We start from the raw sequence: 9,936 nt of genomic DNA, 5'->3' as shown, positions 1-9,936 counted from the left end.
AGGAGTTTGGGGGGGATTTGGGGAATTTAAGGAGTTTGGGGGGGTTGGGGAGGATTTGGGGCTTGGGGAGGGGGAGTTTGGGGGGTTTTGAGGAGTGGGGAGGAGGATTTGCGGAGTTTGGGGGGAATTTGGGGAGTTTGGGGCGGATTTGGGGAGTTTGGGAAATTTTGGGGGAAACTGGGGAGTTTGGGGGGGTTAGGGTTTGGAGGGGGGAAATTAGGGGTTTTGGGGAGGGGTTGGGGGGGACTTGGGGAGTTTCGGGAGGGACTTGGAGAGCTTTTTTTGGAGGGGATTTGGGGTGATTTTATTAGGTTTAGGGTCACAGCAGCTCTCGCCCCCCGCCCCCTCCAGGCACCGTGTCCCGAGCTCGTCCTTTATTTATAAAAACCCGCGGCTGCGAAGGGAACCAGGGAGGGCAAGAAGGGGGTCAGGGGGGGAGCCCCGGGGGCGGCCCTGTGCGTGTAGGGGCCACCGGCGGGGCTCCGGTACCGGGGACGGGGCCAGGGTGGGGGGACACCGGGGGCGGCCGTCACGTGCGGGCGTTGCGCTCTGTCTCGGCCAGGCACTCCCGCACCAGCGCCCGCGCGTGGATGATGCCTACGGGGGGGGACAAAGTTGAGGGGGGGGGGGTGAGCCCCGGTGACACCGGGAACCCCCCCTACCCCCCCCCCCGGTGCCGGTGCCGTACCCCGCTTGAGCCGCTCCATGGCGCTCTTGCTGCCGGCGTAGGTGGGCCGGATCTCCTTGCCCATCTCCTCGATGACGGACAGCAGGTCGGTGTAGGTGCTCTGCGAGCCCGGGGCACCGGGGGGCTTCATGGCCTGCGGGGTGCGGAGGGCTGCGGTTAGCGGCGAGGGCTCAGCACCGGGCCCCGGTACCCCCCCCGGTACCCTCCCCCCACACTCACCTGCACGTAACCCATGGAGGGCGGCCCGAAGTCGTTGAAGAGCGGCCGGAACGGGGCGGCGGCGGCGCCGGGCGCGGAGCCTGACGGCGAGGGGACGCTGGTGGCTACCGGGGGGACGGGCACGGGGTTAGCGCGGCCTTACCGGAGCCCCCCCCTCCCGGTACACCCCCCCCTCCCCCCCAACCTCATCCCCTTCTCACCGGCGGGCGGCGCCGCGGGCCCCGGGGCGGGGCTGGCGCTGGCGGGGGCGGGGGCGATGGGCTTGTAGGACATCCCCGCGGGCCCGCGCCGCGAGCGGCTCCCTGGCGAGCGGCGGCGGCGGCGGCGGCGGCGGGCGCGGGGCGGGGCGGGGCGCGCCGACCCCCCGCCGCCGCCGCCGATTGGCCAGGCCGCGCGGCCCCGCCGCGCTGATTGGCCGCCGGCCCGGCCAGGCCCCGCCCCCCGGCCCCGCCGCGGAGAGAGCGCGGCCCGGCGGCCGCCGCCGCTCGCCAGGCTCCCTCCCCCCCCCACCTCCCCTCCCCTCCCTTCCTCCCTCCGCGCTCGCGCCGATGACGTCGCAGCCCGCGCGCCGCGCTGACGTCAGCGCGCCGCCCCCTCCCCGTTGCCATGGAAACGGCGGCGTCCGCCCCCCCCACGCACAGCGCCGCCATTTTGCCCCCCCCCATCCCATCCCCATCCCCGGTAGCAAGGAGGCGCGGACAGCGGCGGCCGGCACACGGCTTCATTGCACCGGCACCCCCGCACCCGGCCCCACGGCCACCGGCAGGCCGCAGGGGGCGGCGCGGGGGTGGCCCAAGGGGGGAACGGACGGGCCCGGTGGGGAAGGAACGGGCCCGGGGACCCCTCCCGGTGCCGTTGGGGGGGGGTTGAGGGGGGCGGTGCCGGGGCCCTGCGGTCTCGGTAAGGCACGGCGGGGGGCTCCTGTCCCGGCTGGGCACGGGCCGCATCAGCGCGACATCATCCGCACGAACTCTGCCGGGGGAAGCGTGGCGTTAACGGGGGGGGGTTAATTAAGGGGTCACGGAACCGGGGGGGTCAATAAAGGGGTATTGGAACCAGGAGGGGGGTTAATTAAGGGGTAACGGAACTGGGGGAGGGGTAATTAAGGGGTAACGGAACCAACAGGGGTCAATAAAGATGTATTGGAACCAGTGGGGGTTTAATTAAGGTGTACTGGAACCTACAGGGGTTAATTAAGGGGTAACGGAACCGGCGGGGGTTAATTAGGGGGCAATAAAGCGGTACCACAACCCGCACACCCCCTCCAGCCCCATTACCTTCGAAGTCCACCAGGCCGTCCCCATTGAGATCCACGTCCTTGAGGATCTCGTCCACCTCCCGGGGGTTGAGCTGCTGCCCCAGCAGCTTGCGCATGGCCTCCCGCAGCTCGGCCATGCTGATCTGCCCGTCCCCGTTGGTGTCGAACTGCCGGCAAGCGGGTGGGGGGTGACGGACGGTTCCACCCCCCCCCAACAGCCCGTCCCGGCAGCCCCCCGGTCCCCTCTCACCTCGCGGAAGGCGTCGCGCAGCTCCTTGATGCCGATCATATCCGCCGTCTCCGCCAGCATCTTGGGGCCCATCAGCTCCACGAAGTCATCAAAATCCACCTTGCCGCCTGCTGCGGGAGGGAAGCGTGGCTGGGGTGTGAGGCACGGCTCTGGGGACACCGCCGAGGGGACACGGGGTCCTGTCCCCCCACCCCCCCGCAGCGCCCCGGCACCTACTGATCTGCTGGGACAGCTCGATGAGCTCCATCTCGGTGGGCATGTAGCCCATGGTCCGCATGCACTCGCCCAGGTCCTTGTAGCTGATGTAGCCGTCCCGGTCCTTGTCGAACTCCCGGAAAGCTTGCTTCAGCTCTGGGGACAGCGCGGGGACGCGGGTGGCACCGGGGGGCACCCCCCTTCCGCCACCCCCCCCGGCCACAGGGTGGGATGGGCGGAGGGGAACGGGTGACGGGTTGGTGACGGGGGAGACTCCAGCCGCGGGCAGCGTCCCCACGCTTTACCTTCGATCTCCTCCGGCCGCAGCTCTCGGTCCTGGCAAGAGAAAGCGGGCTGGACGGACGGCCCCCACCCTAAAACCCCCCCTCCAGGCGGGCGGCGAGGTGGCCACGGGTGACCCCATGGGATCCGTGTGCCATGACTTCAACCGGGGACAGGGGAAGGGGGGGGCCACGAGGCACCGCCACGGCGTTGCCTTGACCCGAGGAGCCCGGGACGTGCCCCCGGGGTGAGCGGCCGGGGAAAAAAGAGGCAGGGGGGGCCACGACCGGCACGTACCAGCTGGGTGATGGCGATGCTCTGGCGGAGGAAGATGCAGGCCGGCCCCACCAGCCCGTGCAGCACCGAGTAGTTCTGCAACGGCGGCGACTGCGCGGCCTCCGCCGCCTCCTCGGCCTCCTGGGGGCCGGGGGGGCCGCAGCGCTGCCTCCCGTCCTGCGGGCAGAGCCGGCCGGTAACGGGAGGCACCCCCCCGGTAACCCACACCCTATATCCATCCCCCCCCCGTGCCTTTAACCACCCCACAGGGCCAGCCTTACCTTGGAGAGCCTCCGCTCAGGGGTCTTGGTGCAGTTGCCCATGGCTGGGGGGTGCCCGGGCATCCCTGGCCCCCCCGGGGGGGGTCGCCTGGCGCAGTCCTGGGGGCCGCCGACTCCGGCCCGGGCGCGCCAGGACGGGGGTTTTTTTATAGTAACAGCGGCTGCGTGGGGATTTGCGGTTTTTATTGAATATCTCGGGATATGGAGGGCGAGGCGGGGGGGGGGTGATGGCGGGGGGGGGCAGCACGCGCCCGCACACACACATAATCCCCCGGATTATTCCCCGCTCGGCCGCGCTGCTCCAGATGTGGGGGAGCCACCCAGCTGTCCCCGAGGGGGGGGGGACGGGGACACCGAGCGGGGACACCGAGCCATAACCCCGCCAACCTCCCCTCTAAAATAATAAAATCAATTCAAATTAACCCAAAACTCGTCATTCATTCCCCAAAATTATTCATTCATTCATTCATTCTCCCCACTCCCCCCTCCCCCAGCACGCCGCCGGTTACCTGCCCACCGGGGGGAACCTCGGGGCCCGGCTCCTCGGTGCTCGCACGGCAGCGACCCGGACCCCCCCCCCCGGGGCTCCGCCGCCCCCGGGACCGGAGGGGCTGAGGGGGGGGCTTCGGTCCCGGAGGGGCCCGGCGGGGCGGCCCCCGGGGGGCTGCGGGCAGGGGGCTACCGGGGGCGCGGCGGGGCGAGCCACGGAAGAAGAGGAACATGCTGCCGGTGCCCGGTGCCCGGTGCCCGGTGCTGGTGTCCCCCCCCTCGTCCCCCCCCTCCTTCCACACTCCGCCGCCCCCGAATCCGATCCCCCGCTGCCGGGGTGAGATTGCAGCGGGAAACCGGATCCGCTCCGGGACACCCGAGCCGCACCGGGGAGCGACACCGAGACCGGGGGGTGGGGGGGTGGTTACCGGGGGGGTTACCGGGGGGGTTACCGGGGGGGTTAACGGGGAGAGGGGAGCGGGGGCGCGGGGGCATCGCGGGCACGGCCCCGCTGCTGGTGGGGAGAGCGCGGAGCAACCCCTGTGGGGGTCCCGGTGCCTGTCCCGGTCCCGGTGGGGGTCCCGGTCCCGGTGCCGCCCCCCCCCCCGCCCCGGTCCGTGACGTCACCGCCGCGCCACCGGCGCCCGCCGCTGCCGTCAGTGCTTCGCGCACCGGCGGGGGGCGCCTGAAGGTGACGGGGATTTGGGGGGGGGCCGAGCCCCGCCATGGCCGCCCGGCAGCTGCAGGCGCTGCGCCGCCTCCCCGCCGCCGCCTTCTCGGTGAGTGCCGGCACCGGGACCCCGCAGCCGGGCCCCGGGACCCGGTGCTGAGCCCCCGTTGTGTGTGTCCCCCCCCCACACCCTGCAGACGGCGCCCAAGAAGACGCAGTTCGGCTCGCTGCGGGATGAGGACCGCGTCTTCACCAACCTCTACGGGCGGCACGACTGGCGGTGGGGGCTGGGGGGGCTGGGGAGGGTCCTAGGGGGGCTGGGGAGGGGGCTGGGGGGGCTGGATTGGGGTCGGGGGGCTGGGGAGGGGGGCTGGGGGTGCTGGGAGGGCTCCAAGGGGTGCTGGAGGGGGTCCGAGGGTGCTGGGGAGGGTCAGGGGATGGTGGATGGGGGGCTGGGGGATGCTGGGGGGCTCCAAGGGGTGCTGGGGGGGGTGGGGGTGCTGGCAGGGGGGTCTCAGGGTGTTGGGAAGGGGTCTGGGGGTGTTGGGGGTGGTCCACGGGGTGCTGGGAGGGTCTGGGGGGTGCTGGATGGGGCTTTGGGGGTGCTGGGTTGGGACCAAGAGGTGGTGGGGGGGATCTGGGGGATGCTGGGGGGGGGTTGGAGGTGCTGGGAGGAGATCTGGGGGTTACTGGAGGGGACCCAGTGGTACTGGGAGGGAGTCTGAGGGTGCTGGAGAGGCCCGGGGGTGCTGGATGGGGCCCAAGGGTGCTGGGAGGGGGTGCTGGGGGGACTTTGAGGGGTGCTTGGGGGGGTCCAGCCCCTCCTGGTGATACCAGCCCCCCCCCGCTGTTGCCGGCAGGCTGAAGGGCGCGCTGCGGCGCGGCGACTGGTACAAGACAAAGGAGATCCTGCTGAAGGGCGTCGACTGGATCCTCGGTGAGATCAAGGCGTCGGGGCTGCGGGGCCGCGGCGGCGCCGGTTTCCCCACTGGCCTCAAGTGGAGCTTCATGAACAAGCCCCCGGATGGCAGGTGGGGACCGGCACCGGCACCGGCACCGCGCGCGCCCAGAGCACCGGTACCGGGGGCTGACGGCGCTTCCCGGCAGGCCCAAATACCTGGTGGTGAACGCGGACGAGGGGGAACCGGGCACCTGCAAGGACCGGGAGATCATGCGCCATGACCCCCACAAGCTGGTGGAGGGCTGCCTGGTGGCCGGCCGCGCCATGGGCGCCCGCGCCGCCTACATCTACATCCGAGGAGAGTTCTACAACGAGGCCTCCAACCTGCAGGTGAGCAGCAAGGGGCCCGGCGGGGCGCTGCCGGCGACGTGTCCCCCCCGTGCCCACCCGCTGTCCCCTCCGCAGGTGGCCATCAGGGAGGCGTACGAGGCCGGGCTGCTGGGGAAGGACGCCTGCGGCTCAGGGTACGCCTTCGACGTCTTTGTGGTGAGGGGCGCCGGGGCTTACATCTGTGGGGAGGAGACGGCGCTGATCGAGTCCATCGAGGGCAAGCAGGGCAAGCCCCGCCTGAAGCCACCTTTCCCTGCTGACGTGGGTACGTCCCTGAGCTCCCCTCAGCTCCCGGTGTGCCAGTCGTGGCAGCACAAACCCCAATTCCCCACCAAACGGCCCCTCTCGAGCACGATGCAGTGACCTTGGGCAGTGCCTGGCTGCCGTCCCACCACAGGGACGCGGTTGTGCTCTGGCACCACTCAGCCCCCACCACTTCCAGGTGTCTTCGGCTGTCCCACCACGGTGGCCAACGTGGAGACGGTGGCCGTGTCCCCCACCATCTGCCGGCGCGGCGGCGCCTGGTTCGCCAGCTTCGGGCGCGAGCGCAACTCGGGGACGAAGCTCTTCAACATCTCCGGCCACGTCAACCACCCCTGCACGGTGGAGGAGGAGATGTCGGTGCCGCTGAAGGAGCTGATCGAGAAGCACGCGGGTAAGCACCGTGGCCCTCCTCCGAGTGGGATGTTCCCACTGGGCCCAGCTCAGCCTGAACCCCCCTCTTTTTGGCAGGGGGTGTCCGCGGGGGCTGGGACAACCTTCTGGCCGTCATCCCGGGGGGCTCCTCCACCCCGCTGCTCCCCAAGTCGGTGTGCGAGACCGTGCTGATGGACTTCGATTCCCTGGTGCAGGCGCAGAGCGGGCTCGGCACGGCCGCTGTCATAGTCATGGATAAATCGGTAAGGGACGAGCCCTCCCCGCTGCCTGCCTGCCCCCGCCGGGCCCTCACTGTCCCCTTTTTCCCCCAGACTGACATCGTCAAAGCCATCGCTCGCCTCATCGAGTTCTACAAGCACGAGAGCTGCGGGCAGTGCACCCCGTGCCGGGAAGGTGAGCGCATGGGGCCGGGACGGATGGGGTGGGGGGGCAGCAGCCGGTGCCGTGGGACCCTCACCACCTTCCCCTCCTCGTAGGCGTCGACTGGATGAACAAAGTGATGGCTCGCTTCGTGCGGGGCGATGCGCAGGTGGCCGAGATCGACGCGCTCTGGGAGATCAGCAAGCAGATCGAGGGCCACACCATCTGCGCCCTGGGCGACGGCGCCGCCTGGCCCGTGCAGGTGCGGGGCTGGGGGGGCCAAGAGGGGGATTTTGGGGGGATTTTCGGCTGGTGGTTGTTGCCCTGCCCTGTTAATTCCGCCTCGTTTGCTCTCCCCAGGGCCTAATCCGCCACTTTCGGCCGGAGCTGGAGGACAGGATGCGGCGCTTCGGGGAGGCCAAAGCTCGAGCGGCCTCAGCGTGAGGAGGCAGCGGTGGAGGACGGGGGGTGGCACTGCGCTCCCCTGCCTAGGGGGGCTTCGTGGGGGTGAGGGGCTGCTGCTGGGGGCTCCTTAATAAACGCTGCTGTGCTCACAGGCTCCTCTCTCTGCTTTGGGGGGTGCAAGAGGAAGCTGCGGTCATAAAATCAGGAGCAGAGGCTCCCTGGAAAAGGGCGATGTGGCCAGGCTTAGCCAAGGGCTGGGAACCCCCTGGGTGAGGTCCTGGCTCCCCACAAGCCCCCGTTTCCCCTCCTCTCCCTGGACCCCTGAGCCAAGCAGCTCCCTGGCACCAGGGAGGGCTCTTACCTGCACCAGCAAGCTGGAGGCCGTGGTGTAAGTGGTTTAAAACATGGCTTTTTACTACAATCACAGTGTCACAGGCTGGGCAGCAGCGTGGAGTGCGTGACAGCCCCGGGGCTGCCCCCTCTCCGCAAGCGCGTGGCGGGGCTGAGCCCCACGCACCCCAAAAAACAACAAACCAAACCAACAGGCAGCACCCCCGGCGTGCTGCAAAGGGCAGGCGGCACCCCAAAAACTGGGAAAAGGTTTGGGGTCAGGCCCTGCGCGGAGGGGCGGCGAGGTGGCGGCCGGGCACGTGGGTCTTCCTGCGGTAGCGCTCGGGCGCCAGCAGCTCCAGCGTCAGCTCGGTGATGATGGCCGTGAGCCCCCAGACGCGGTGGGGGCCGTGGAGGAAAACGGGCAGGGTGTAGCCGTAGCGGCCCCCCGTGCGGAAATGCGTGTAGCCCTGGTTCTCCTCCCGCAGCAGGTGGGCCAGCGGCAGTGTGAAGGTCTCCGCCACCTGCGGGGACGGGGACACGCACGGGGACGGGGATGGAAGGGGGTCCGGAGTGCCCGTGTCCCCTCCCCGGCGTGCGGTCACCCACCTCCTCGGGGTTTGGGGACAGCTTCAGGTTCTCCAGGGGGCCCAGGTTGGCCACGACGGGGACCACCAGCATCCCTTGCTGGAAGGGAGCGGGCGGCAGAGGGGCAGGGGAGTGACAAGTGACAAAAGTTTGTCCCCGCTCACCTGGAGCCCCCACAGCCATCCCTGGACACCCATGTGCCCCACGTCCCCATCCCCTCTGTCCCACTTTTCTGCCCCATGTCCTACACAGCAACCACCCTGTCCACCACATCTCTGCCACCATGTCCCCAGACACCCCTGGCCCCATATCCCCACCACCACCTCACCCCTGACCCCAGTGTCCTCATCCCCCACATCCCCAGTGCCCCCTGCCCCATCTCCCAGCCCCATGTCCCCTTATCCCCACATCCCTGTCACCGTGCCCCTGACCACCCCACGTCCCCAGGCACCCCCGGGCCACCTCCCAGCCCCCCGTGTCCCCTCTATCCCTCTCCCCTTTCCCCCAACCCTCCTCCCCCGACCCCGCTGTCCCCGTGCCCCCAGCTCCCCCCCGCCGCCCCCCGGTGCCCGGTACCCGGTCGGGCAGACTTCTCAGCATGCCCCAGACGCTGCCCTCGCCCAGCTCCAGCCCCAGCTCCTCCCGCGTCTCCCGCAGCGCCGTGGCCACCGCGTCGCTGTCCGACGCCTCCCGTTTCCCCCCGGGGAAGCTGCGAGGAGCGGAGACGACGGAGGAACCGGAGGGGGGGGGTGACCGGAGGAAACCGGGGGGGGGGTACCGAAATCACCGACACCCCTTCCAAACTCACCTCACGTCGCCGCTGTGCGGCCCGGACAGGCGGCGGCAGCGCAGGGTGTAGAGCAGCGAGGGGCGGCCGCGCACCGAGCACAGCGGCACCAGCACCGCCGCCCCCGCCGCCGCCGCCGCCGCTCCGCCGCCCCCCGCCGCCGCCAGCAGCTCCCGGCAGCGCCGCTCGGTGCCGCCGCTCAGGTACCCCCGGCGCGGGGGGACGCGGCCCCAGCCCGGCCCCGCCATGGCGCCGCCGGGGGAAGGGGAGGGGAAAAAAGGCGAGGGGAGGGCGACCGGCACCGGCCCGGCCCCCCCCCGGGGCTCCCGGGAGCGCCGCACCGCGGGAGGAGCGCGAGAAAATAGAGCGAGGGGCGTGCGGGGCTGCCGCTGGGTGTGAAACCCGGTCATGGGGTGCGCAGCGGTCCCAGGGGCGGTTGGAAACTTTCTGCTGGGTGTGGGAGATGGGCACGGGGCGTGCGGTGCTCCCGCTCGGTGGGTAACCCGGTCACAGGGCGAGCAGTGCTCCCAGCGGGAGTGTGACGGCTCCTGCTGAGCGTGTCACCCGGTCACAGGGCGAGCAATGCTCCCAGGGGGCGTGCAACGCTCCTGCTGAGCGTGCAACGCAGTCACGGGGCGTGCAGTGCCCCCGCTGGGTGTGCAGAGCTGCCTGCTCGGCGTGTAAACCAGTTACTGGGTGTGCAGTGCTCCCCGGGGGTGTGCAACCCAGGCACAGGGCTCCTGCCGAGTGTGCGATGCCCCCAGTCGGTGTGCAACCCTCCCGCCAGGTGTGCAAAGCTCCCTGCTGCCACGGCGCCTTCTCACGGCCCGTGCGAGCCTCCTTCCACCTGGGGAAGACGCCTGCTGGGCGTGCAACCCTGGCAGTAGGTGTGCAAGCCGGGCACTAGGTG

The 9,936-nt window shown here is 70.6% G+C and overlaps 4 protein-coding genes across 4 annotated transcripts; 1 reads left to right on the top strand and 3 right to left on the bottom strand.

Moving 5' to 3' along the window:
• Positions 1 to 277: 277 nt before the first annotated feature.
• Positions 278 to 1,373, bottom strand: CDK2AP2 (cyclin dependent kinase 2 associated protein 2). Its single transcript, XM_084522674.1, has 4 exons — positions 1,108 to 1,373; positions 908 to 1,011; positions 689 to 821; positions 278 to 597 (listed from the first exon to the last, which is right to left on the bottom strand). The coding sequence occupies exons 1-4, from the start codon at positions 1,178 to 1,180 to the stop codon at positions 530 to 532; spliced, it is 378 nt and encodes a 125-aa protein (XP_084378800.1). The 5' UTR covers positions 1,181 to 1,373; the 3' UTR covers positions 278 to 529.
• Positions 1,374 to 1,613: 240 nt separating this feature from the next.
• CABP2 (calcium binding protein 2) lies at positions 1,614 to 3,921 on the bottom strand. The gene is made up of 7 exons (XM_084522673.1): positions 3,450 to 3,921; positions 3,190 to 3,345; positions 2,916 to 2,946; positions 2,632 to 2,766; positions 2,416 to 2,525; positions 2,185 to 2,332; positions 1,614 to 1,879 (listed from the first exon to the last, which is right to left on the bottom strand). Exons 1-7 carry the CDS (start codon positions 3,510 to 3,512, stop codon positions 1,854 to 1,856), a joined length of 669 nt encoding a protein of 222 aa, XP_084378799.1. The 5' UTR covers positions 3,513 to 3,921; the 3' UTR covers positions 1,614 to 1,853.
• A 655-nt stretch (positions 3,922 to 4,576) lies between these two features.
• NDUFV1 (NADH:ubiquinone oxidoreductase core subunit V1) lies at positions 4,577 to 7,472 on the top strand. The gene is made up of 10 exons (XM_084522671.1): positions 4,577 to 4,717; positions 4,806 to 4,888; positions 5,469 to 5,639; positions 5,716 to 5,899; positions 5,975 to 6,164; positions 6,342 to 6,554; positions 6,632 to 6,798; positions 6,868 to 6,949; positions 7,033 to 7,178; positions 7,277 to 7,472. The coding sequence occupies exons 1-10, from the start codon at positions 4,664 to 4,666 to the stop codon at positions 7,358 to 7,360; spliced, it is 1,374 nt and encodes a 457-aa protein (XP_084378797.1). The 5' UTR covers positions 4,577 to 4,663; the 3' UTR covers positions 7,361 to 7,472.
• A 238-nt stretch (positions 7,473 to 7,710) lies between these two features.
• On the bottom strand, positions 7,711 to 9,280 carry NUDT8 (nudix hydrolase 8). Its single transcript, XM_084522672.1, has 4 exons — positions 9,048 to 9,280; positions 8,816 to 8,948; positions 8,261 to 8,338; positions 7,711 to 8,175 (listed from the first exon to the last, which is right to left on the bottom strand). The coding sequence occupies exons 1-4, from the start codon at positions 9,272 to 9,274 to the stop codon at positions 7,930 to 7,932; spliced, it is 684 nt and encodes a 227-aa protein (XP_084378798.1). The 5' UTR covers positions 9,275 to 9,280; the 3' UTR covers positions 7,711 to 7,929.
• Positions 9,281 to 9,936: the final 656 nt, after the last annotated feature.

This window comes from Aythya ferina (assembly GCF_964211825.1).
Source record: "Aythya ferina genome assembly, chromosome: 5".
NCBI lineage: Eukaryota > Metazoa > Chordata > Aves > Anseriformes > Anatidae > Aythya > Aythya ferina.
The sequence above is the reverse complement of the archived record's forward strand: the minus strand, read 5'-3'. Positions and strand labels throughout refer to the sequence as shown.

What these genes read in the sequence shown, in the direction of transcription:
- CDK2AP2 (XM_084522674.1), bottom strand. Translation starts at nt 1,180, where the DNA reads ATGTCCTACAAGCCCATCGCCCCCGCCCCCGCCAGCGCCAGCCCCGCC. An exon ending in CCTCCATGGGTTACGTGCAG is followed by an intron (nt 822 to 907) that starts GTGAGTGTGGGG and finishes CGCACCCCGCAG; the next exon opens with GCCATGAAGCCCCCCGGTGC. An exon ending in CATGGAGCGGCTCAAGCGGG is followed by an intron (nt 598 to 688) that starts GTACGGCACCGG and finishes CCCCCCCCGTAG; the next exon opens with GCATCATCCACGCGCGGGCG.
- CABP2 (XM_084522673.1), bottom strand. Translation starts at nt 3,512, where the DNA reads ATGCCCGGGCACCCCCCAGCCATGGGCAACTGCACCAAGACCCCTGAG. An exon ending in GCGGCCGGAGGAGATCGAAG is followed by an intron (nt 2,767 to 2,915) that starts GTAAAGCGTGGG and finishes CGCTGTCCCCAG; the next exon opens with AGCTGAAGCAAGCTTTCCGG. An exon ending in CGGCCTGGTGGACTTCGAAG is followed by an intron (nt 1,880 to 2,184) that starts GTAATGGGGCTG and finishes TTCCCCCGGCAG; the next exon opens with AGTTCGTGCGGATGATGTCG.
- NDUFV1 (XM_084522671.1), top strand. Translation starts at nt 4,664, where the DNA reads ATGGCCGCCCGGCAGCTGCAGGCGCTGCGCCGCCTCCCCGCCGCCGCC. An exon ending in TCCCCGCCGCCGCCTTCTCG is followed by an intron (nt 4,718 to 4,805) that starts GTGAGTGCCGGC and finishes CACACCCTGCAG; the next exon opens with ACGGCGCCCAAGAAGACGCA. An exon ending in ACCTTTCCCTGCTGACGTGG is followed by an intron (nt 6,165 to 6,341) that starts GTACGTCCCTGA and finishes CACCACTTCCAG; the next exon opens with GTGTCTTCGGCTGTCCCACC.
- NUDT8 (XM_084522672.1), bottom strand. Translation starts at nt 9,274, where the DNA reads ATGGCGGGGCCGGGCTGGGGCCGCGTCCCCCCGCGCCGGGGGTACCTG. An exon ending in TGAGAAGTCTGCCCGACCGG is followed by an intron (nt 8,339 to 8,815) that starts GTACCGGGCACC and finishes GCTCCCTTCCAG; the next exon opens with CAAGGGATGCTGGTGGTCCC. An exon ending in TGTCCCCAAACCCCGAGGAG is followed by an intron (nt 8,176 to 8,260) that starts GTGGGTGACCGC and finishes CCGTCCCCGCAG; the next exon opens with GTGGCGGAGACCTTCACACT.